General features: G+C 49.0%; 1 protein-coding gene across 4 annotated transcripts in view; it reads left to right on the forward strand.

The window, feature by feature from the left end:
• KCNQ2 (potassium voltage-gated channel subfamily Q member 2) overlaps positions 1–14,413 on the forward strand; it is a gene marked incomplete at both ends in the record, with an annotated part of 70,698 nt that extends 56,285 nt beyond the window's left edge. The window contains 6 exons of one of the 4 annotated variants that reach the window (XM_082491341.1): positions 2,306–2,525; positions 3,226–3,334; positions 3,862–3,993; positions 6,935–7,042; positions 12,838–12,961; positions 13,694–14,413. In XM_082491341.1, the coding sequence (XP_082347467.1) occupies positions 2,306–2,525; positions 3,226–3,334; positions 3,862–3,993; positions 6,935–7,042; positions 12,838–12,961; positions 13,694–14,413 (1,413 nt within the window). Of the gene's footprint in view, positions 1–2,301; positions 2,526–3,225; positions 3,335–3,861; positions 3,994–6,934; positions 7,043–12,837; positions 12,962–13,693 lie in introns of all 4 variants that reach the window. The other 3 variants (XM_082491340.1, XM_082491343.1, XM_082491342.1) reach the window with 3 other exon arrangements.
• Between the last annotated feature and the right edge of the window lie 8,119 nt (positions 14,414–22,532).

The following is a 22,532-nucleotide window of genomic DNA, read 5'->3' on the forward strand; positions in this document are numbered from 1 at the left end:
AAAAACTTACTTTTAAAAAAGACCAGGTAGTTCAAACTATTAGTACTACTGAAACTCAGTAGAATCCAGGAATATTCTTCTGTAAAATCGACTAAAATAAAGAAAAACAAACAAAAAAATCCGATTGGCCTATTTAGGATTAAATGACAAATAAATTTTCCATCTGGTCTATCTGGCTTCTAATCCAAGGAACACGCAACGAGAATTGCTTTGAAACATTTGGCTCGTTACGTTCGATGATTTTGGTAGCTTTAGTGACTAAGGCTTACATCCAGAAAGGTATTTAGGCACACGCTTGTTCCTAGATTCCCGTGTGGATTTGTACCTCTGATCTGATTTTCAGCTACGCCGAACGTCCGCTGGTCCCATGGCTCTCAGGCAGACCCTGCAGGTGGGCAGCGCGCTGGACATGAAATCTCCAGTGCCTACCTGAATTAAAAATGCCCCATTAATTGGAATAATTCCACCTTTTCTGACTTGGCCCCGAACAAATTTTCTTTTCTCTCAAATGTTATCTTTCAATACGAAGCTGTCGCCCGGCCAGCGGCCGCAGGAAGCCCTGCCCTGCGGCCCGGCCGCTGCGCTCCCCCCTCCCCGGGGAACGTCCATCCGCATCACGCGGCATCGCGCCGCGCAGCTCCGGGAAACGCTGCCTAAGCACCTTTCTCTCCCTGTAAATGTTCGACGTGTCGCAATGTGAAGTGACTTTGTGAAAATAGCACCTTCTTACTCAACCGATCTGCTCCCCGTGTGTCTTCGAGTCACGTCTTCTGCTTTTCCTGACAAAAACAAATGTCTGTTCCCGTCAGCGCAGTGCGGCTGATACGGCTGGGGAGGAGGGAGCTGGGTTTCGCTTTGCTTCAAATATCAGCAGCTAAGCGCTGACTGAAGAACCTCGTGCCGGTTTGGAAGGCAAAGGAGGACTGTTTGGCTCTGAGTTTTGAGGTGGCGTTGCTGAGAGACAGAAAAAAAAAAAAAAAAAAACAAACCCCAAACCCGGGTCTTTGGTTGGTGACCTGGAAATCTGATGAGGAAATCAGAATTCCTGTAATGTTCTTCCCGCAAATTGAGTCAGAGCATTTGCAGCAAAACGATAAGTGGGTACCCCGATGGTACAGAGTACTGGGCATTAAATCCGTGTTTTTACTCAGTTTTGATTCACCTATATAAGAAATATTGGCTATGTGTGCGAGTGCTTTGCACTGGTTGTCTAACCTCTATTAGTGTATTTTAATCATCGATTGCTGTTCAGAAAACATCAAATTATCCAAAACTATTTGTAGTTTGGTTTCCCCGGTGCTGCCTCTATGAAGTTTGCCCTTTAAAAGACTCACAAAATCTTTTTGTTTTGCAATTTTCATGTGAAAACTCATCGTCTTCATTTGGGCGAAGGTTTTTCATTACAAAGTTCAGAATTTGGAAAATAATTAGAGCTGGGGGGTCAGCAGACTGTTTCTCAGTGAGATCATCTCTGTGTCTGGAGCGATCTTCTTTTCAAACCAGAATTCCAAGGTTTTAAAGAAATGGGATTCTAATAGAAAAACAGCAATAAAATGCCATATTCCGAAGTTGTAAAATTTCGCTTTGCGTGTTTATGGCACCCGTAGCAGACCTGCAGCGAGACGTTAGCTAGCTTTTAGAGTGAATCTTTATAGGCTACAAAGGAGTTGCACATTTAATTGTTTGGATTTAAGTATTTAAATATATGACTGGAAAAAGAGGAACTCTTCAGAATATATAAAAGGGGCAGATCACGTTTTAAGAGGGAGGAAATATAGGAGTTGGAGAAAGGGAAAGGACAGGTCTGAGTGCCAGAAGTGAAGTGGTCCCAAGAAAGTGAAAAGTTTAAGACAGAGGCTTTTTTTAATTGGTATTTTCTTATTAGATATAGGGTTTTGGAAGGCAGTTGTGAAAGAAAAGCTTCCTCGCTCGTGATCGGAGCCGATCAGTGATTTAAGGAATCATAACTCCATTGTTTAACGTCATTCTGTCCCGCCAGCCCTGGCATCCCACGAGGGGCTTCTGTTTAAGTCCTCATTATTTTCTCTCTCTTAATAATCATTCCCATTTCACTCATTGTGGCGGAAACATTTCTACAATGCTTTCTTTAAAGAAAAAAAAAAAAAAGAGAAATATACATATTTTTTTAAAAAAAAAAAGCCAACAGCAAAACTACATCTCACTGCTGCTTGGAAGTGCTCTTGGTTTCTAATGGCTGGTGGGGAAGGACTGCGTGGTTTCCAGAATGACTCCTCCTGCTGTCTCCTTTTTGTCTTTGTTTCAACGTGTTTCTCTGAACAGTCAGAAGGTCAGTTTGAAAGATCGTGTCTTCTCCAGTCCCCGCGGTGCTGGCACCAAAGGGAAAGGCTCTCCACAGGCTCAGGGCATCCGGAGGTCCCCCAGCGCTGACCAGAGCATCGAGGACAGCCCGAGCAAAGTCCCCAAGAGCTGGAGCTTCGGAGACCGCAGCCGAGCCCGGCAAGCTTTCCGCATCAAGGGAGCGGCGTCGCGGCAAAACTCAGAAGGTGAGGACTTGGGGCGCTGCGCCCGACCCCGAAGCCTCGTCCAGCCCCAACATCTTCTCCATCTCCACCCAGGAAGGGCAGAGCTGCCAGGCAGGGTGCCTGCATAGGTCTCCTTCCCCTTCCAGTCCTATAGCTTGGAGTATAAGAAGAGATAAGAAAACTCCTGTTGACGCCCACGATAATGTATGTATTTATGTGTATAGGGATGGGGAAAGGAGGAGGAGTCAGGCACGTAGAGATGGCCGAGAGCATAGAACAAGAGGGAACGGGCACAAACGTGACCATGGGCAGTTCCATCTCACCCTGAGGAGGGACTTCTCTCCCATGCGGGCGGCAGAGCACTGGCACAGCTGCCCAGAGAGGGGGGGAGTCTCCCCCTCCGGAGCCATTCCAAACCCGCCTGGAGGTGTCCTGTGCCACTGCTGGAGGTGCCCCTGCTCTGGCGGGGGGTGGCACTGGGGGAGCTCCAGAGGGCCCTTCCGACCCTGACCCGTCTGGGATTCCGTGAGAGCTGCTGTTGGCATTCCTGGATGTCACCGTAACACATCTTGGGAAAGTCTCCCATTGGGATGCTCAGCAAAGATCTCTCTGGTGCTTCCCCCTGGGATTGCTGTTTGCGATCCGACTCGCATTTTCTCGCGCGGCACCGGCACGGGAAATAGTAACACGTTGTCTTTATCCCTCCCTCTCCCAAACCCAGAAGCAAGCCTCCCCGGAGAAGACATTCCCGACGAGAACAAAAGCTGCAACTGCGAGTTTGTGACGGAAGATTTGACACCAGGACTGAAAGTCAGCATCAGGGCAGTGTGGTAAGAGAGGGACGGGGGGGGGGGGGGAAGCGGTCCGGAAAAATAAATAATCATAGGGAAAAAAAAGACAAGTAAAGTCCAAGCAAAGGCGGCAAATGCTGAAATGTCTGTGCTGCAGGCTGTTTTTCCCCTGGGTGGCCTGCCCTCCTTTACAGAAAATTCTGCCAGAAAGGGCAATTTTTTTGCTGAGGGAAGGAATAAATGGAGAAACAGGAAAATCCCCTGCAGGGATGCATCCAAATGATCATTCTCACCAGCTTTGAGACCTAATGCTGACATTTATAAAAGCGGTGCAGAGAGGACATTCGCACAGCTGATGGTCCGAGGGGCATCGGGGACCCCGCGTCGCAGCCAGGGCTTCAGCCGCGAGCCCCCGCAATCCCCTTCCCCTCCCCTATTGCCGCATCCGTGGGATTTATTCCATTTTCCTTCCAGAGCAGCTCCCTGCGGTGTTTTTGATCTGCCGCTAAGCAGGTCAGGCTGCAGCCCAGGGACGATATTTTCCCTTTCCTCTCCATCTCCTGCAGCATTATGAGATTTCTGGTCTCCAAGCGCAAGTTTAAGGAGAGCCTTCGGCCCTACGACGTGATGGATGTCATCGAGCAGTATTCAGCTGGTCACCTGGACATGCTCTCCCGGATTAAAAACCTTCAGGCCAGGCAAGGGACCCCTCTCTTTGCTTCATTTTTCGTACTGTTTTTCGTTCGTTGTGGAGGTATTCCCAGGAGAGAGACACTTTCCTTTGCAGCTACAACTTACTCTTTCTCTTCCTAAGAGAAAGCCTCAAGGAAAACATCGGTGCTTGTGGCTAGAACCCGCAGGGACGGGCAGGACAGGGACTGCACACAGTGGTGTTATGCCACCAAAACTGCCTTAGCGCCCACCCCGGGACATACACACATGAAACACGGCTCATCCTCCTCCAGGCTTTAATTTGGGAGTTTCTCTCGTTATAGTATATCCCATAGGAAAGGCAGGTGCGATATCTCTGCGGTCCTCCTGGCAGGACAGCAAAGGTTTGGTGCCCCCAGTCTTGAGGCTAATCTGGCTAATTTGGTACCTTTCTGGGAGTGATGCAAAAGAAAATCTGGTGTGCCGGGGGTGACCCCGCTGCGATGGGCAGAGGGGGCAGCGAGAAGGCAGCGCCTTCCTCCCGCCGTTGGGCTGCTACGCCGTTTTGGGAGGAATCCCTCCTCGGATGGTCCGGTCTGCCGAAAGTACGTGCAGGTGGGGATTTCTCATCCCAGCCCACCGATGTAGGTGTGGTTGAGGTGAGCTGCATCTCAGCCTCTGCGTTCAAATTTTAGGGGGGAGATGAGTTAGTTTTAATAGGGGAAGAAATGTGAAAAAGGGACAAACAGAACCGAGAAAGGCATCTAAAATTTCATTTTTTCACTGCAATCACCCAATTATTTCTCCTGCAAAGAAGCCCAGGTGAATCTGGTCCCCTGAACAGAGGGTCTGAGCTAAACCTTTTTGTCTGACCACTCCTCCCTCAGCCCTGATGTCCCACATTGAACACCGGACCCCAAACCCCCAACCCCCCCCAGCTGTGTCGGCTCAGCAGAAGTAGCCCCTGTTCTGCTGAGCTCGAAGGACAGCCGGAACAGAGCCAGGGCTTGGCCATAGGCTATCTCCAGTCAAAATAATTTACCGTTTACTTTTACACTTGGAGAACGTATTTCCCTTGATGGCCGTGGCAGCCCAGCTTCCTCTGGAAGGCATTTGAGAAGTTTTCCTTTCATTTCAAACCCATCTAGGTCCCTGGCAGAGTCAGAAAATGTGTGAAAAAGTGTGTTTGGGTATGCAAACACGTAATGTGAACCCCAGGAACGGAATAGGAAAGTTGTCTTAGGAAAAAGAGGAATCTCTCATCACCCATTAATCTCTCAGAGACCATTTTAACTCTGCAATTTTTGATCTTCAAGCAGCAGAGGTAACTTTCTCAGCGTTGCTGCCCACTGTGCGTTTCCCATTTCCAGATGTGCAGCCAGAAGGTAAATTCTCCCTTGCGATGGAGACTAAAATATCCCGGAGAATGTCCTCTCGTTGAGCCTCTCACCCCTGTTCAGTACAAATTCAGTGATTGTAGATCCGAGACGTGGAGCTAAATCTGGAGAGAGAAGAGGAGGAGAAGGGGATTTATGTTTCTTAACTTTAATAAGCTGAAGTGCGAGGCCTCCCGGCTGCCTCCGCAGTGGGTAGTGAGCTGTTGGGGTTGTCATCTCCACTGACTCCGGGTAGGACACCTCAGTTTTCAACCCCCCGAGCTGGCGTGGCAGATTGCCTCGCCGTCCACCCAAGTCTCCCATCGCCAGTCCTTCACCGTGATGTGCTGCAAAGACAAACCAGTTTGGTTGGCTGCCGTTTTGGGGGGTTTGGGGTAAGGAATGGCGGTTTTCAAAGGCCAAACTGAATTCTCCTCTCGGCTGTACCTGTGGGACTGCGAGGCTGAGGTTGCTGAGGCTGGACTAGGCTATCCACGCCAGTGCAGGGAAGTCAAGGAGGACCAGGAGCTGCTTTAAAAGTGTGAAGTACCTGGATTTGGGCTCCAGGGCTACCAGGCAGCCTCACTGGTTTCACTGTCCCCCACTGAGCAGGAGACCAGTGATGATGATGGGAGCAGACCCCCTTGGGTCATCCTTTGAAGCACTCGTCATCATAGCCAGAGGGGTACCAAGAGGTCCCATGGCTGGTCACTTGCCCAGCAGAACTGGAAGGGCCACCCTGTAGACGAGGTGTGTGCCTGAGGTGGCCATGGGCAACGTTGGGGCATGACCAACTGGCGCTAGAAGTACGGTGCACCCGTACGGTGGAGCCCAGGGAGGTTGTCACGGGCCAGCTCAGAGGAGAACAGATATTTTTATTTGCCTTTCCATCAGCAATCAAAGCACTATGTTCCCCCTGCCAGCTCCGCCGGGCTGGTGGTGACCTCCCATAGCCAGGGCTTTGGTGGATGAAAGGTGCATTCAAGCAAATTTCTGGGGTGTTTACGTGCACTCTCCTCTTTAATCATTAATGCCTCTGTCACTGTGGTGTGTCTGTAATGTGCTCTTTCCAGTGTTGTGTTCACACTGTCTCGTGTCTCATCCTGACACCTTGCCAGCCATGGATGTCTCCCATTCATTGCGTTGTACAATGCCGCAGCGTATCTCACCGCCTCCCGCGACTCGTGCTTTTCTGAACTAGCCGAGGATGTGTTCTCTAGCGCTGGAACTCAAAGGAGAATGCATATACGTTGTTTCATATCTAACCACCTCTATGGGATATTGCTACACGTGTGCAGATATATTCCCGAGGGTAAAGCATGTTGCCTGTTGTATCTGGGGCGGGGGGATCTCCTAACGATGTTTCAGCGGTGCCTAAATCTCCAGATCTTCCCCCGGGGTGGGAAAGGCTCTGGCTTTCACCGGCAACCGGGTGGTAGGACAGAGCCTCCTGTTTCCAGCGGAGTATATTTTCAACGTCTCTCTCTCTCTCTCTTTCTCTGTCGTTCTGTTTTTCAGTTGTTTCTTTCTGCAACTTTTCTGACCAACTTTTCTCTTCGTGTTGCTTCATTATGCATTTTGCTGGTGTCTTTTTTCTTATTTACTTTGCCAGGATAGATATGATTGTGGGTCCCCCGCCCCCTTCAACTCCCCGGCATAAGAAGTATCCAACCAAAGGACCCATGTATTCTTCCAAAGAATCTCCCCAATACTCGCCTAGGTTAGGATTCACCAAATGCCGCTTTCTCTGGAATTTTCATTTGCTTAATGTCAAACCCCTTTCATGCCAGTTATATGACGGCATTTATCGCTTAGCAGTGCAGCTTGCTAAATCACGGCTCAGAAGGGCTCGCTGCTCTGGGTGTGCTCTGATTTACTTTCAGTAACGAGCTTTCACACCAGGCAAGCCAAAGGGGAAAAAAAAGGGGACTTTCATGCAGTCATCAATAACCGTCAGTTTCTTCAGCTAGCGTATTTTCCATTATCAGTCTTCTTCTAGGTGTTAGAAAGCCAAAATGTCTCTTTTTAAAATCCCATATTTTACAAGACTCTCTTCAAATGTAAAAGGTGGAATATTTACCCACAAAGCCAATGTAAACGATCTACTTTCTAAAAGATGAAACACTCCACGCACAAGCGCAGGAGCCTCTGCGGCTCTTCGTGCTATGAAATGAGTTTACTTCAGTGGGCAAAGTAAGAATGAAGTGTTTCACACCCGATGGACACAGTGGTCCCTTTTTCTTGCTGACGCGACCACAGAGGAAAAATTGTAGTAAAATATTACAACTATGGGACTCGTATTCAAAGAAAAAAGATCCTGCTTTTGCAAGCGAAAAAAAAAAAAAGAAAAAAAGAGCAGGAGTCAAACCCAGCCCTCAGTCCTGCAGCGAGGTTTTTCTCATTGCCCTTGGGAAGTTCTCTCCTTCGGTAAAACTGTACCTGAAGCTGATGCCACAAGAAACAGACTGTCACTGAAGTTCCCGTTTGAGGGCATTCTGGGGACTGGCAGAGCTCTGTTTTCACCTGGTATTGAGACTGGAGCCCAAGGCAGGTATCAATATTTGCCATAAAGTCATTTTCCAAGCACAAATAGTAGGTGATTTTTAAATGCAGCAAGCTTAGCCTCAATTTTTTTTTTTTTCTAAATATACTTTCCCTCCCCAAGAGCTAATACATGACAAATCTCTTGATTTTTATTTAAGCTGCTCTGAGTAATCTTCACTAGGGGAATGTGAGCAAAAGGAATATTGAAAGCTTACCTTTTCCCACTCGGCTAGCTCAAAGATTAAAAAAAAAAAAAAGAGAGAATTTTCCAGAAGCCCCAAGCTCTACGCTTGGAAAAAAGATGCTCTCAGAAAAGTATTTTTCCCGTTTCTCGTCCTTGCCAAATGATGAGGCCCACAACTAGTCTTTAAAAATGAAATAACTCTGTTATCTGCACAAACATTTTGATTTTAAAATAAGAATACATATTCGATTGGATTTTGTTGTATTTAACCATTACGATTAGGCGTGCAACAAGCCTTCACTAGAGGCAAGATTTACACGTGAAAGCTTGTGCCTGGCACACCGAGAAGGTGATCGATGGATACGAGGGGAGGAGGCCCATCGCCTCACACTGGGATATTTATTATATTCAATCCAATTCTGTTGCTATATCAGCTTAATGTTGATAATTTCCCCCCCCCCCTTTTACAGTTTCCTAATACCGATGGCCAGATCAAAAATCTGTTTGCACATGCCCACGAGGCTCCTGGGACATTAAGACTTCTTTTGAATAATGGCTTCTTTTTTTAATGAATTTTCTCATTTCTTCTGTATTGAGCTGTGGCTGAGAGGCTCCAGAAAGCAGCAGAGTACAGAAGGCTGCTGAAATCTCTGCTCTCCCACCCCTTAAAAGACTTAACGCTGCGCTTAATTTTCGGCAGCTGCACCCTCCCACAGCCACCGGTGGGACTTGTGTGGTGCCCCATGGATGCGAACCAGAGCTGCGAGCAGCCCCAAGCCCAAATCCAAAGTCTCTAGGTCAAGCTCTGCCGCTGCCGTGGCCTTCATCATCTCAGCGCCACGCGGGGACGCGCGCAGTGGGGTCCCCTCGGGCTGCACCAGCCTCTCCTTTTTCGCCTGCGCACCCCTGTTTTAGCCGAATGCTGCCCAGAGAAAGAAAACCGAGTGGTGTCCCGTGAACAGTCTCGACCCCGAGGGTTGCACTGTGGTCCTCTAGTGACAAGGGCTCGGTTCAGCCAGAAAGGTTTCTGCAAGTAGCTCCCAGCAAAGGCAGCTGGGTGCCGGCGGGTGTCCGCGGCTGTGGTTTGGCTGAAGGTGTTTGCTCCAGGCAAGCACAGGACAGTTGCACACACAGACAACCTGGATTAAATTCCCTTGATCGGCTGATTTAACATAGACTAGGTGCGACCTCGGCTGTGATTTTTTGACCAGAGATATTGGACAAAATATGTCAAGAGCAAACTTTATTGCCAAATGAGGAGGTAAGTAGCCAGTCCTGTGACATGGATGAAGGGGGTTTGGCTTCAATGCCTGAATTGTGTACCAAAAAAAATAATAAGAGCTAAAGAAAAAAAGAAAAGAATTGAATATATATTCCCAAACACTTCATTTTTATCTCATTTGAGCCGTTTGACCTTTTGATGTCTGCTTTTGGCCCGAGGGTGACATATTACACCTCTTTGCATGCACTGTTAGCATGAAGCATAATGAAGCATGAGAAAACCTGCACTGTGGCTGATGCAAGACTTTACATTTTTTTTGTATCATTAGAAAGAAGGAAAGATATCGACGTTCACTTTAATGAGCAACCCCCTTTCTCTTCCCCTCCCAAACCGAGACCCAGCAGAGCCTATCCAGGACAGCAGGTGGCACAGTTTGTCATGCATCCTCAGAAATCTCTGAATCCTCTTCTGCCGCGAGGGGAAAAGCACGGGGCTGAGTCTTCCAAAGCCTCCGCCGAATTCTTCCCTCTGCACATGTGTATTCGGCACAGCCAAAATGAGTGTTGGGAAGGCACAAGGCTGCCCACGGGATGTAGTGCAGAGGTGGGATTTGGCATCTCAGAAGATTCGTGGTCCTTTGTCACGCCATAGGAACATACACTGTCCCCCTCTGCTCGCAAAGGTGGAGTGTGTTCTCTCTTCTTCATCTTTTGAGCTCTGCTGCCCAATTGGGACAAAACCTCAAACTCTTTTATAATGGCTCAAAGGACCTCCTGCTCTTTGCGGTGCTCAGCTAGGCACAGGTGGGTTGGGAGCTCACAAGGAAATTCCTCTCTTCTCTTGTATCAGATAAGGCACAAACGACACCTCTGTGCTTTGCTGAGGGTAGGAGCACTCTCCTCTGGTCTAACTTCTGCCATGGGAAGCAAAGGGGTGGGAGACCTTGAGCCTGGTTTCTCCCATCACGAGAGGACTTGGTTCACCTTCTTCTCCCCTCTCTGCACTGAAATCGGTGGCCCACAGCTGCCCACCGCACCATCCTCGCATCAGACCCCGCCTCCAAGGAGAGATCTGGCTCTCGGGTTTCTCAGACCTGTGGAAGATGGCCACCTCAGGAGTCAGGACTATGTTAAAGTATAGACACGAAGGGAATGAATCGAGCAGGATTTGTCCTGGCTGTGGTATCAACAGCATATGGGCGTGGGCTTCTGAATGCTTTGTGGGTGCTTCAGTCCTGCTTTTAAATCACAGCGGGTCTACAGGCAAGTTGTGTCCAGCCTGAAGGGGACAGAAGTTAGTGCTTTTCTATGTGGTACTAGCGGTCGCTCCATCTGTGAAGTGCCAGCTGGCCTCCTGTGCTTCGCATGGGTCGTGTGAGGTTGACTTGCTGGGTAGCTCTCCTCTTAAGGACGTGGCAGAGAGCAGAAGTCCTTCCTCAATATCTGCGAGATTAGAGATAGGGCTGCACAAGGCTCTCTCTGCTCTTACGATACTCCGTAGCATGGCAATGTTCAGTTTTCCTCTCTGTGTTACAGTCCGTCCTGCTTCCCTGCTCTACTCAGCAACTGTTGAAGGACATCTCATTTCCATTAGTGGACACGTTTCGGTGTCAGTGCTGTGCTAGATGGGACACGAGGACAGAGCACCCTGATTTTTTCTTGGCCTTCCGCAATATTCAGTAGCGTTTAGACTTTGGGCCTCTTTAAACGCATGCTCATTGTTTTACTAGTCTGCTTGCTTGTGCATACAGGAGAGGAGTTCGTACAGTGGCTGTACTACGCCTTGACTTGTGATTCCAAACCAAGGTAGCCCGAGGTATCCAATTTAATACCTCTTTGCTTACATGGTAACAACATTGTCGTAGGATTTCTTGTGCTGTATGTCATGTCAGTAATTGCATCCCTTGTGGGGAGTGCCTGTACCTGTCAATAATTTGCTTCTCCCATTACAAGAGAGAAATAAGGCATGCGTATTCCTCACACTTGTAATTATGGCACTTGGTGCTCCTTGTACTCCTGTGCTTATGTTGCTAAGCAAAGGATCAAACATGACTTTTTAAACAGAACGGTATTCTGTCGCATCCCCGCCCAAACGAAGTATCTTCTGGGACCAAAGATAAACTCTAAAGTAATTGTTGGCTTACATTCTCTGTCTTTGGTGTGATGTGCTCATCCACTTCATCTCTTTGAGCCAGATCTTCTGGTGCTGTAAACTGCTGTTGCTCTAATATAAGCCAAGGGAGCCACGCTGGTCCATACCCACCGATATCTGTCCCTTAATGTCAACAGCCAACATACGCATTAAGTCCCTGTCAGATGTAAAGAAAAGAGATGGCTCTTGTGTTGGAAATAGCCTCACGTCTCATTCCTTTCCCCGGTTTTTGTTTGTTCATTTCCCCCTGTCTGTCTGTGTTCAGCTCCTTCCTTTTCCTCCTCCTGGTGCATGGACCCATGGCCCACACGGCAGAACTGCGTAAGAAGCATTTTGAGTTTTCCGCTCAAGATACCTCAACTTGGTTTCAGTCAGATTAATTAACCCTTCTTCCTCCCCCCCTCTCCCCGCCCCCCCGCCGCCACCCTTCTGTTTGGTGCATTATGCAAGAGTAAAGTTTGCCTGGCGTAGAATTAGGCTGTAAATTGGGCTACCATTAAGAAGCTGTTCCAAAACTGAGTTGCTCCTCAGACTTTTGAGGGATCAAGAAGCCCCAGTGCTTACTCTCTACAAAATTTATATTTGATGCCTCAAATAAAATTGACTTCCAGCTTCCAAACTGGCTCTGCCGTCTTTCTTCCTCTGCGTACAGAGCTGTGTATCAACCCAGGTGCTTCCAGACTGGGAACGAGGAGTTGCAAATGTAACGTCTGTAAAGAAGTTAGTGCCAACCAACGTGCCCAGTAGCTTTAGCTGCTGATTTGGCAGGAGTGTCCTCTGCTGTTACCGGCTTGGAGCCCTGCTAATAGAAACCGTCTAATAATATAGGTGTGAATTGCCATAGCGTCGAGGTGAAGACACTTTGGTAATGTTTGGTGAGTTATGACCAAATTCAGCCTTGATCTAACTCCACTAAAACACTCAGCACTGCACTGGATCTTGGGGCAAGCGGCTCATTTTCATGGGCATGAGAATTACACCCTTACATTTGCATCGAGGAGAGGAAACTGCTGCAAAGGCTGAAAAAATATCCCATTGACACACGCTAGACAGAAAACTTGTTCTTCCCCCAAAATAATATTTTTTCAGTACAAACAAGAAGTTAATTGATTTGGAAGAACGCCAGTTAAAGAAATTCTTTGCAGTGGGTAAATTTACTGTGCATAATGTGCCAGGTTTTATCTGTACAAACAGAAATGGATAATTTCAAACTCCGCTAATACTGCTCTGAATTTTGCATCTGAATTAACACTTCAGTGCCACTGCGTGTCTGTGAGTAATTTGGAGTGTTAGTTGGGCGAGAGGCTGTTGCTTTGTCCCACGGAGGCGCGACAAGCGGAGCCCTCCTCGCCTGCTGCCTCCAACTAACTCCAGGTCCTTTTCCGGGGGTGGGGGGATTTCCTGATCCCGGTAGAGTTGACCAGATCGTTGGGAGAGGATCCTCCATGACTGACAAGGATCGGACCAAAGGGCCAGCGGAGGGGGAGCTGCCTGAAGACCCCAGCATGATGGGCAGGCTTGGAAAAGTTGAAAAACAGGTATATTGGGTCAGGAGGGAGTTCTTATCGGAGGGCGTTGCATGCATTGTGTTGGGTTTTTCTTGCCTTATTTTTCCCCGGTGGGACATTATCATTTAGGAAAAAAAGCAAGAGCTAAGAATATTTTGAAAAAGAAGCAAGGTGGATGTTATGGAAGGGCACTAAATGCCTTAGAAACCTAAGTACTCCTTTCAAAGCAGGCGCTTTGGAGTCTCTGACATACAGTCTTTCTTTTTTAGTGCGTTTACCAAAAGTCCACGTTATTTTTGAAAATGGCACATTGGTTTCTTTGCCACCGCACTAGACACGTTTCAAATGAGTCCATGAGCGTGACTGCTGTAGCTGCCGGCCTTGCCAAAGATGAAAATCATCCTGGAGGATAAGGCTCAGAAATTCCCGTGGCCCATCTGAGCCCAGGCAAGTGCCAGATGCAGTAAGGAGCTGAAAGGATGGGAGTGTGCTCCAGCGTCCCTGGAATTCGGTGCCTGTCAAAAAGACTATAGGAGCTTAAGGAAAGCCCTGTAACAAGGCGGAGAATGAAATGCTTCAGAACAGGACAATTAAATATTTACTAAAAGTTTCGGTTTGGTGTAGGTCAGTGTAGGCAGAGGTCTTCTGTGAAGCCCAACCCCACACTTGTGCCTAGATGGGTTGGAAGTTGCTTGTACTTGGGACGTTAATGTGCTTCAACCTGTGTGCAGTGTGTAGCACTGGTACTGCGGTGTTTTGCAGGTTCAGTCAATGGAGAAGAAGCTGGACTTCCTGGTGAACATCTACATGCAGCGGATGGGCATCCCACCAACGGAGACGGAGGCTTATTTTGGGTCCAAAGAACCAGACCCGGCACCTCCTTACCACAGCCCCGAAGACAGCAGGGAGCACATTGACAAGAACGGCTGCATCATCAAGATCATCAGGTCCACCAGCTCCATGGGTCAGAAGAACTTCTCTGCCCCACCAGCCCCGACCAACACATGTCCGCCCTCGACGTCATGCCAGCAGCAGGTCTACCAGCGGCAAAGCCATGGCTCCTCTCCCGTCGGAGACCCCGGCTCGCTGGTCCGCATCCCACCTCCGCCCTCCCACGAGCGCTCCTTGTCAGCGTACAGCGGTGGGCACAGGGCGAGCGCAGAGTACCTGAGGAATGAAGACATTACAACCAAACACCACGAGAGTGCCATGAGAGACAGCGACACGTCCATCTCCATCCCCTCGGTAGACCACGAGGAACTGGAGCGCTCTTTCAGCGGCTTTAGCATCTCCCAGTCCAAAGAGAATTTGGACATCCTTAACAACGGTTGCTATGCAGCCGTGGCCAAAATCAGACCCTACATTGCAGAAGGGGAATCAGACACCGATTCTGACCTCTGCACGCCCTGCGGTCCCCCTCCCAGGTCGGCCACGGGCGAGGGACCCTTCAGTGACATGGGCTGGTCAGCCCCCAGGCAGTGAAGCCTTCTCGCAGCCGCCGAGCCACGTCTGAGCGCTGGCAGCTGCCCGCTCCGGCTGTCCACGCGTCGAACTTCTCAAGGAGATCGACAGCTAAGGTTTTCCTCCTTCTAGGACATCCTTAGCTGGCGGATACTTTCTTGCAGCTTACTCTGGGGGGTGAACGAGCAGGTCCCAGCCTGCGTTTGTGGAAGATGTCACGGTGGTGAGCGAACTGGAGCCGTGAAGTCCAGATTTCTTTCATACTCTCTTTCTAAGATCATTAGGTGAAGTTATGTCATGGTGCAGGGTAGGCAATTTGCATTTCTTGGGAATCTTTAGAAGTGCAGGGCAGGAATAAATCACCCAGCCAGGGCTTTTGGAGGTCACAGTAACTGGTGGCTGACAAGTGTTAGGTGGGAATTGCCACGTCCTGGCGCTGGTGATTACGCCTTTAGGTATTTTGGAGTCATGGAATGAACACGTGTCCGTTTCTGGCTTAGATTTCAGGTCACGTGTAAATGGGGGGGGGGGGTGGTGTTATTACTCTGTGGTATTTCATTAACTGTCAGGAAGGTGGCATAATTCCAATATAATACATGGAAACATTGCAGAGGCCCCTGGAGGAGAGGGATGGTGGCTGGAGTACTTGCATGAGCAGAAGACATGGCTTCAAAGTGGGACAGGTTAGAATACGGCTCTCAACCAGAATGGTTTGGAAATTATCTCATCTTCTGAAATTGAAAAACTCAGAAATATGAGCTTGAGTGCAAGAAGAGAGACAACCCAGAGGGCAAAGAAATGAGACAGAGAAGGAGGACAAGAGACTACGGGGCTGGAATTTTATGTTTTAAACCATGTATTATATGTAATTATCTCTCCTCCCGTTGACAACAGACCTGGAGGTGCTTTGGAAGCAAAGGCGAACCAAAGGCAACCCCTCTGGAGGGCTGCCATGGTATGAAGCCATTCTCGTGGCCAACAGTGCTGTTGTGGAGTCACAACCACACCAGGCCAAAGGGAGAGGGTGGATATGCAAGACGTTGTGGTCCTCGCATTGCTGCAAGTTAAGTGCTGAGCTCCATCCTTTTGAAGCCCTGTTGGTCAGAGCGGGCACTTTTCTTACAGTTTGCATTGTGCCTGAACACTTTTGCACACACTATGCCCCGTGAAAATCTTCCCTTTCTTCTTCTGCCCTGCCAAGAATCTCACACCCATGTTCTCGGGACATCCTTTGGTTTTGTTTGGATCCCACAAGCTGAGTTAAGAGGTGCTTCTTCGTTTCTTCATGGTCTTTCAGAAGCCTCTTACCCGTGCTTGCCCACAAGTTGTGCCAATCCAAGTCTGCCCCGTTTCCTTGTTGTTAAAGTACTTTCTCTTGGAAGGGTCTTTGTGTCGTCGCCAGGAACCTCAGCAGCGCGTTCAGCTGGGGGAAGGCGAGGGGAAAAGTGATGCTCAAAAGTTTCTTTTGGGACCAAAACGAAGTCACAAAGTGATCCTTTACGTGGATAGGTTGGTGGGGTGGATGAGGAAAGGTTGTGTTTGGGATCCATCTCCAGGGCTGGGACACCATTATGCCTCTGAACCCTCCCATGCATCTACAGCCCAAATCCTATGTGTGTTTTCTGCTGGGGCTGAGTCTGTGATTTCAAACCCCATCTCCCCACATTTTCCCTGTGCCGTATCAAGAGCCTGTTAAGGATATTTAGGTGACAACTTCATTTCTGTGTGGCCTTTGAGAGGGTTGGACATCATTGACTTCCTTGGGGTGAAGGGAGAATCACAGCCTTTTGCTCTCCTCCTGTTTGCTTGACCAGAGGCAGCAACCAGGGGAGACCCGGGACTATTTTGGCCTTAGGGAAGATGTGGTTGCAGTCCGACAGCTTGCAGACAGGAGACAAACCCATCCTTTTGCTAGTGCTCAGGACCAACACGCAGGTCTTCACATGAGACTGAGGAGCGGGGAAAGGCTCTGCACAGTTTTTCCTGCCATTTTCCACCGTTCGGGAGGGGAAAACATTTTTCTTAGAGGGAACTTAGGCTTCCAGCCGTGCCAGTTCCTTTCTTTCCCATTCGATCCATTTTTTGGCTACCTCCTGCAATTTTTCCCTCTCTGCTTGTGCTCCCAAACTCCTTTTTGGCTCCAGATTCCTTTGTGCAAAGTGAACCCTGTGATGCCCTTGACTTCCGTACGGAGAAATCTCTGAATGCAAAATGGCTACAAATTGTGCAGCTTTGCCCCCAGCGTGTTGCAAAATGATGCCTTTCTGGTAGAGCAAGAAGTGTCAGCAGGTCCCAAATCGGACTTGGTGGCACGTGTTTGCTGGTGACCACAGGAATGGAAATTGCATTGGGTGAGGCAAAGGTCCCCATTGCTCCGGCCAGCTGCTCACTGCAAATTTTGCCCAGGTCAGAGATAACAAATATTTATTATCTCATTTGTAATTACTTTTTGAGGCCTGCTGGAAATTTGGCGCGGAAGGGTATGATATAAAGGGTATGATATCCGGATGCGGATGATGTCGCGCAGTCCTGTTGCAGCACAGGTACATGACTGGTCTTTACTATTGGAGGCAAAGTCAACAGGACTTCAAGGCACAATTTTTGTAGGGTTGTAATTTTCATCATGTCCTCGTTTCGAAGCCCTGTTGGCTCCATTTTGAATGTCCATTTCCTCGTTCCTATTGCAAAATCCCTTTCTCCTGCCCAGATGACGTTACACCCTTGAAAGCAGCTACCGCCGGCGTGTCCCGAGGAGACGCGGTTCCGCTGTGTCCTCGGAGTTTTCCACAGATTGAAATCTGGCGGTCTTTTGCCTCCTTTAGGGACTGCGTAGGAAGAATTGTGTTTTCCCTCTTCGAATTACTACACCGGGGTTTATAAGGAGCTTCTGACCTGTGGCTTTAAAAGGTCTTGGATTTGTCCCACAATCACTAATTACAGAAAACTGTTTTGTATACGCGCAGTGCAGATGGTATCTTGCTGCTACAAATTTCACACAGAATTTTTTTTTTAAAGTCTAAGGAATATTCCATCTATATCTGTGGCATCGTTTCAAAGAAATTCTGGCACGTGCCTCCATCCACAACCATGCCGTAAATCATCACTTCGCATTCATCTGGGCAAAAAGACCTGGATCTGGGGGTTAATTTACACCACAATTAACTCCAAATAATGCTCCTTATTTTGATGAAATTATTTATGCCTGCGTAAATGCTAACAGAGCCTGCTTCTTGCTTATTGACATAAATAATTTCATTCCTGTCCGAAATCGCGGTCCAATACTTCCTGCAAGGTCTTCACTTCCAATCCCTCAGTTCCCCCACGCCTGTGTCACGCACTCCTGGTGGTAATCTCCCACAAGAGGTCTTAACCACTAGATTGAAAGAAAATAAATGTATTTAGTTTTGCCAATAAGGCAGTCCCAATGAAGGTCTTTAACCTTTGAAAGGACGGACAGGCAAACTTTGTCCCTCTGCTGAGCCTCTCTCGGGCTGGTCTTTGCTCCTCTGTTCCTCCCGAGTCTGGTTCTGTATTTTTTGGAGGATAGAAACAAGTTTTAGACTATGCCAAGCGGGGACAGAGGAGACCAAGGAGAGCTGAAGAAGATGTGAAAGCCAAATTTCCAGCAGGCCAGCCAGAAGTGCTGCGGGGGTGCCCGTGCCCGCGCGCGGTTGCGTGCACAGAGTCCGGTTTCGAGGGGCGTCTGTGCCGAGTGTGAAGCCGTGGCCTTGGACCGGAGCCTGGGATCTGGGCGCCAAGAAACTTTCGGACTTTTTTTTTTTTTTTTCCCCCCAGAATCTGGGTGTAGGTCTGGAGAGAAATACTGTAAATGGCCCCGCCTGCGGGATGGAGCAATCCCTGAGACTGGGACCCGAAGCCACAGTCAGTTTTTGGGTGCTTCAGGTCCAAGCGGGAGTTCGAGTTGTCTGGGGAGTGCGTGTCTCCGAAGGGGAGATGTGGCTGGAGATGGCACCTTTCGGAATGTGACCCCGAGACAGGATCAGAGCACTAGCCATAAGTCGAATTTCCCAATATTTGGGGAGGGACTTTAGTGTTACTCAAGTGCGGATTTTGTATGTGAATTTCCTTGTTGGCTCATTTTCTTATTGATAATTTTTAAAACAAAAATGTGGAGGAACTCACTGGAAACAAACCTCTTGTCCAGCTCAGAAAGCCATTATATTTCTTTAGACAGACTACGTGATAGATCAGATTTTCTAAAAATGTATTTTATTTCGAATGCTGCTTAATAGATCCAAATAAACTCTGCAGGGCCATTGCTATTTACAGCTAAATAGGTATATTTTTACATTTTTAATTGATTTTTAAGATTTTAAATTCTGTGAATTTTTAGAACAGGTTTGTATAATCTACCTGCGAAGCCAGAGCATCACCTCAGATACAAATGCTCCCCTTCCTACCAGTTACCCAAGAGAAAAGAAAAACACGTTGACTCATATTTTTCTCAAGAGGGACCTCCTGCAGACCTCATTTCCCTTATGTCCTCAGACCGCTCCAGTCACAGCAACATTAAAATCTAAGTATTAAAAGAGAAACCGAAATTCCTGAGGAATTTTCCCCAAGAGTTAGCCCGTATAAAGACCCTTAGCGGAGTTAGCCCGTATGAAGACCCTTAGCGGTGAGTGGTTTTTTTGGGGGGATGTTAAAAAGCCCAGGAGCAGGCTAAGGATTCCTCTTTCTCCATCCACGCTCGGGGGGAACCCTCGGGGGAGCCCTCCGCCTCCAGCCCTCTCTGCCCCGCTCGCCTGCGTCATCGCGCCCACGCCTGCACGTCCGCCTCCGCTCGCCCGCTCCCCGCCGGCGGTCGGCGTCTTCTGTCGGCCTCAGCAACCTTTTCGTGAACCAGAAACAAGGAAATCAGATACAAAAGCTCCTTCACCTGCAGTAACACGGAGGGTCGTGGCACGGGGGTGGGGGGGTGGGGGGGAGGGCAGCAGCCGCCTCCCCCCTCCCCGGAGTCCCGCGTGGGTCACTGCTGCTCGGCGGTGTAAAAGCAAAGTCTTTGCTTTTAGCACCCAAACACCCCGACTTTTCTGCGTCGCAGAGCAAAATCTGCTTAGAGCGCGGGTGTGGGGTTCGTTGGTTTTTTTAACAATAATAGGGTTTGGGTTTTTTTCTATTAATAAGGATAATAATAACGCATAGGAATCTTCTTTAGTATATCTTAGTGTTTGATGCCCCAGTGACACAATACTGCTTGCCTTATATTAGCGTCTAGAGGGAGGGGGATTACACACCTTTTGATACAGTATTAATCACGCTTATAATTTAGGTAGCAGCAAGGAGCGGCTGCTGCGGGAGGAGCAGCCGGGTCCTTTTTAACGTACGAATGTGCTTTCCCGACTATCTCACTGACTGTACTCTCAATTTTGCCTGCGACTGCATGCAGCCCGAGACGAGTAGACAGCAATACGCTCCAGCTGTATCTGCGCTCCCAGATTGCTGTAGTGCCTGACGAGGTAACATTGCCAAAAGCATCGTTTTTTGGGAGAGGCCGTCCTCCCGGTGACCCGTCACGCCGGGTGCTGCGGTGCTTCTGTAGGTGACGCTGATATACCAAGTGTCTTTCGTGCTGCGACTGGTCATTGCCGCATCCCTCTGACACAGCATGCACAAACTCCACTTCTACTGCTTGTAACCAAGGGGGGGGGGGGGGGGAGGGGGGGAGAAACATATTTGTACCTGTGGTTCCTCGAGATGTGTACACGGGGAGGAAAAATTCCGAATTGGGTTGCCTGTGTATAACCGCCTCCTTTCCACCCAGATGCCTCTGAAGAGCATCTCAGATACCCCTTTCTGAGGGGGTGGAGGAGAAGGCAGAACAAGGCAGGCAGTGCCAAGGGTGGAAGCCTGGTCTTCATTTAGGAGATGCCGTTTGAACCCACACGTGTGGGACTTGCCATATGTCTGGTTTAATTCCCACAGTGGGGGGTGTGCATGCGCGTTTGCGCCCGCAGCCCAGCCTGAGGGGGGCAGGGGGGAATTTGCCTCCCAGACTTTGGAAACCCCTCTTTGGAAGTTTCATCTACCCTCGTCTACGGCCCTTGGGGCTCTCGGGGACCCTGCAGCTGTGCCATATCCATTCCTTGTGGAAGCACCTCTTGCTCTCCTTAGGGAGAGGCACTGAGCTACTACCTTTGTATCTCCATCAACGTTTCGCCGCAGCTCTCCCCGCTGTGATACCAGACTGTCACGAGGCGCTCAGGGTTTGCCCACCTTGCTGGTGTTTGCAGCCTCTTGTATCTCTTCGCACTGCTGCCATAACCTAGCGGGACACTGGTCCCGTATCCTCACCTCCCTTGTCCGGACTATATACAAGCGGAGATGTAATGCCACAGCTCTGCTCTGAGACTTGCTTTTGGCCGGGCGTCACTTAGACGCACCAGAGAGCCTTTGTGTTTTGTTAGCATGACGGTTTTGCTTTTTATTGCCAATTTGTTTGCTGCCTCATTGAGCCGCCGTTGGCCTCAACGCATCCCTGGTTTGTTCTGCTGGAGCCTTTCAGCGCAGGGACGGAGCCTGTTTTGCCCCGCTGTGCAGCGCCCTGCAAGGGTTTGTCCCCTTGGCTTTAGCTGGTCGCTGTGAAACAGGGATGGGGGTTCGGTTCGGGTTTTCTTGTCGAGCTGAACTTCTCGGAGAAGAGCTTTCAGACTCTTAACAGTGTCGGTGCTTTTGCTCCCTGAAGCAAGAGCTGCTCTCAAGACCGCAGTCCCCTTCAGCCGTCCACGCACGTGGATTTCCATGCCAGGCTCCTCCAGCTCGATACTGGGGAGAAATGGGAAGCGGGCTGGCCCAAGCTGCGCTATTTCCAAAGCTGCCAGTGACCCTGGAAGCATCTTGCCCTCTCCTAATTCCTGTAAACGCAGCCGCAGATGAATGGTTCGAGCAGCATCCGTTTGCCTAGTCCTGAGAAACTTGAGCTAACCGCAGAGCTTTCCAAAACTCAGTGCCAAGCTCGGGCTAGATTTCACCTGCAGCTACGCCTATAACGTTAGGGCAGGGTTAATGGTTTCAGGTAGAAGCCATGCCAAAATCTCCAGTTTGGATGGTTCTGGCCCAAAGCCAAGGCTGAATGTCCTGCTGCCGGTGAAGCCTCCCCTGGAATTTCAGCTCCATTTGACGCTGACGACTGTGGACATGGGGAGATGCTCTCTGCTTCCCACTCCACGCAAGAAAAGGTCGGCACACGCCTTGCAAGCCAAGATGAGAAAATGCCTCCTTATTTTAGCATGCCATGGGCACCTCCCCTTAAAAGCAGAAGCAGCATTTCACAGTAATCCCTTAATCCTGACCAACGCAGTGGCCGTGACCCAGTGGTTCACATATGCAGTGATGCTCACGAAAGGGATTTATGACAGATGTGGATACAGAAGGCTCAGCCCTTTAGCATCTCTGTAGACACCGTGTTCAGCCTTGCTGATGACCCCAGGAGCAGTCATCAAAGGTAGCGACAGGTCTTTTCTGTCCTGCCTGGTTATTCGCACTGGTCCAGCACCTTCCCTGGAGCTGAAGGTGTCCCGTGCTCCTGTCATCAGGCGGGATGGGGACCCTTCTGCGTTGGTTACTCTTCCCCACCACCCAAACCCTAAAATTTGAAGTTTCGTCACTTTTTCTCAAAAAAATCGTGCATGGGGTAGAGAACCTGAGACTTTCCGGAACACCGAGGCAAAACAAGGTACAGCTGATAAATAACAGAGATTTTGTTATTTTAAATCAAGAGCAGATTTTAAACATAGTTGCAGTTGCTGCGTGGTATATCAAACGCTTTAGGAGATTCAATAAATTATTCTTATAAATGTTTTATTCTTTTATCAGTAATTCGTATAGGTGGGTGCCACTGCTCTTATACAGCAATGCGCCACACACTAAAACTATATTCCTGTTTCTCCACTATAGACATTGTATTTATGAAATTTATCTTGCTTGGTGTCACTTTCGGCACAACTATCCACATAGACCGCACACAGATTGCACATTACATGCCAAATGCTGATAAGTGTCACTACCTGCACTAAGCGTATGTGCGTTGAACAGACACCAAACAAAGTGGTACCTGCCTAGTTTGTGATGTGACTCAACATAACTGGGAAAAGAGAAAAGTGAAGATTCTCTTCCGTTA

The sequence above is a fragment of the Vanellus vanellus genome, assembly GCF_965231255.1.
Source record: "Vanellus vanellus genome assembly, chromosome: 15".
NCBI classification, from domain to species: Eukaryota; Metazoa; Chordata; class Aves; order Charadriiformes; family Charadriidae; genus Vanellus; species Vanellus vanellus.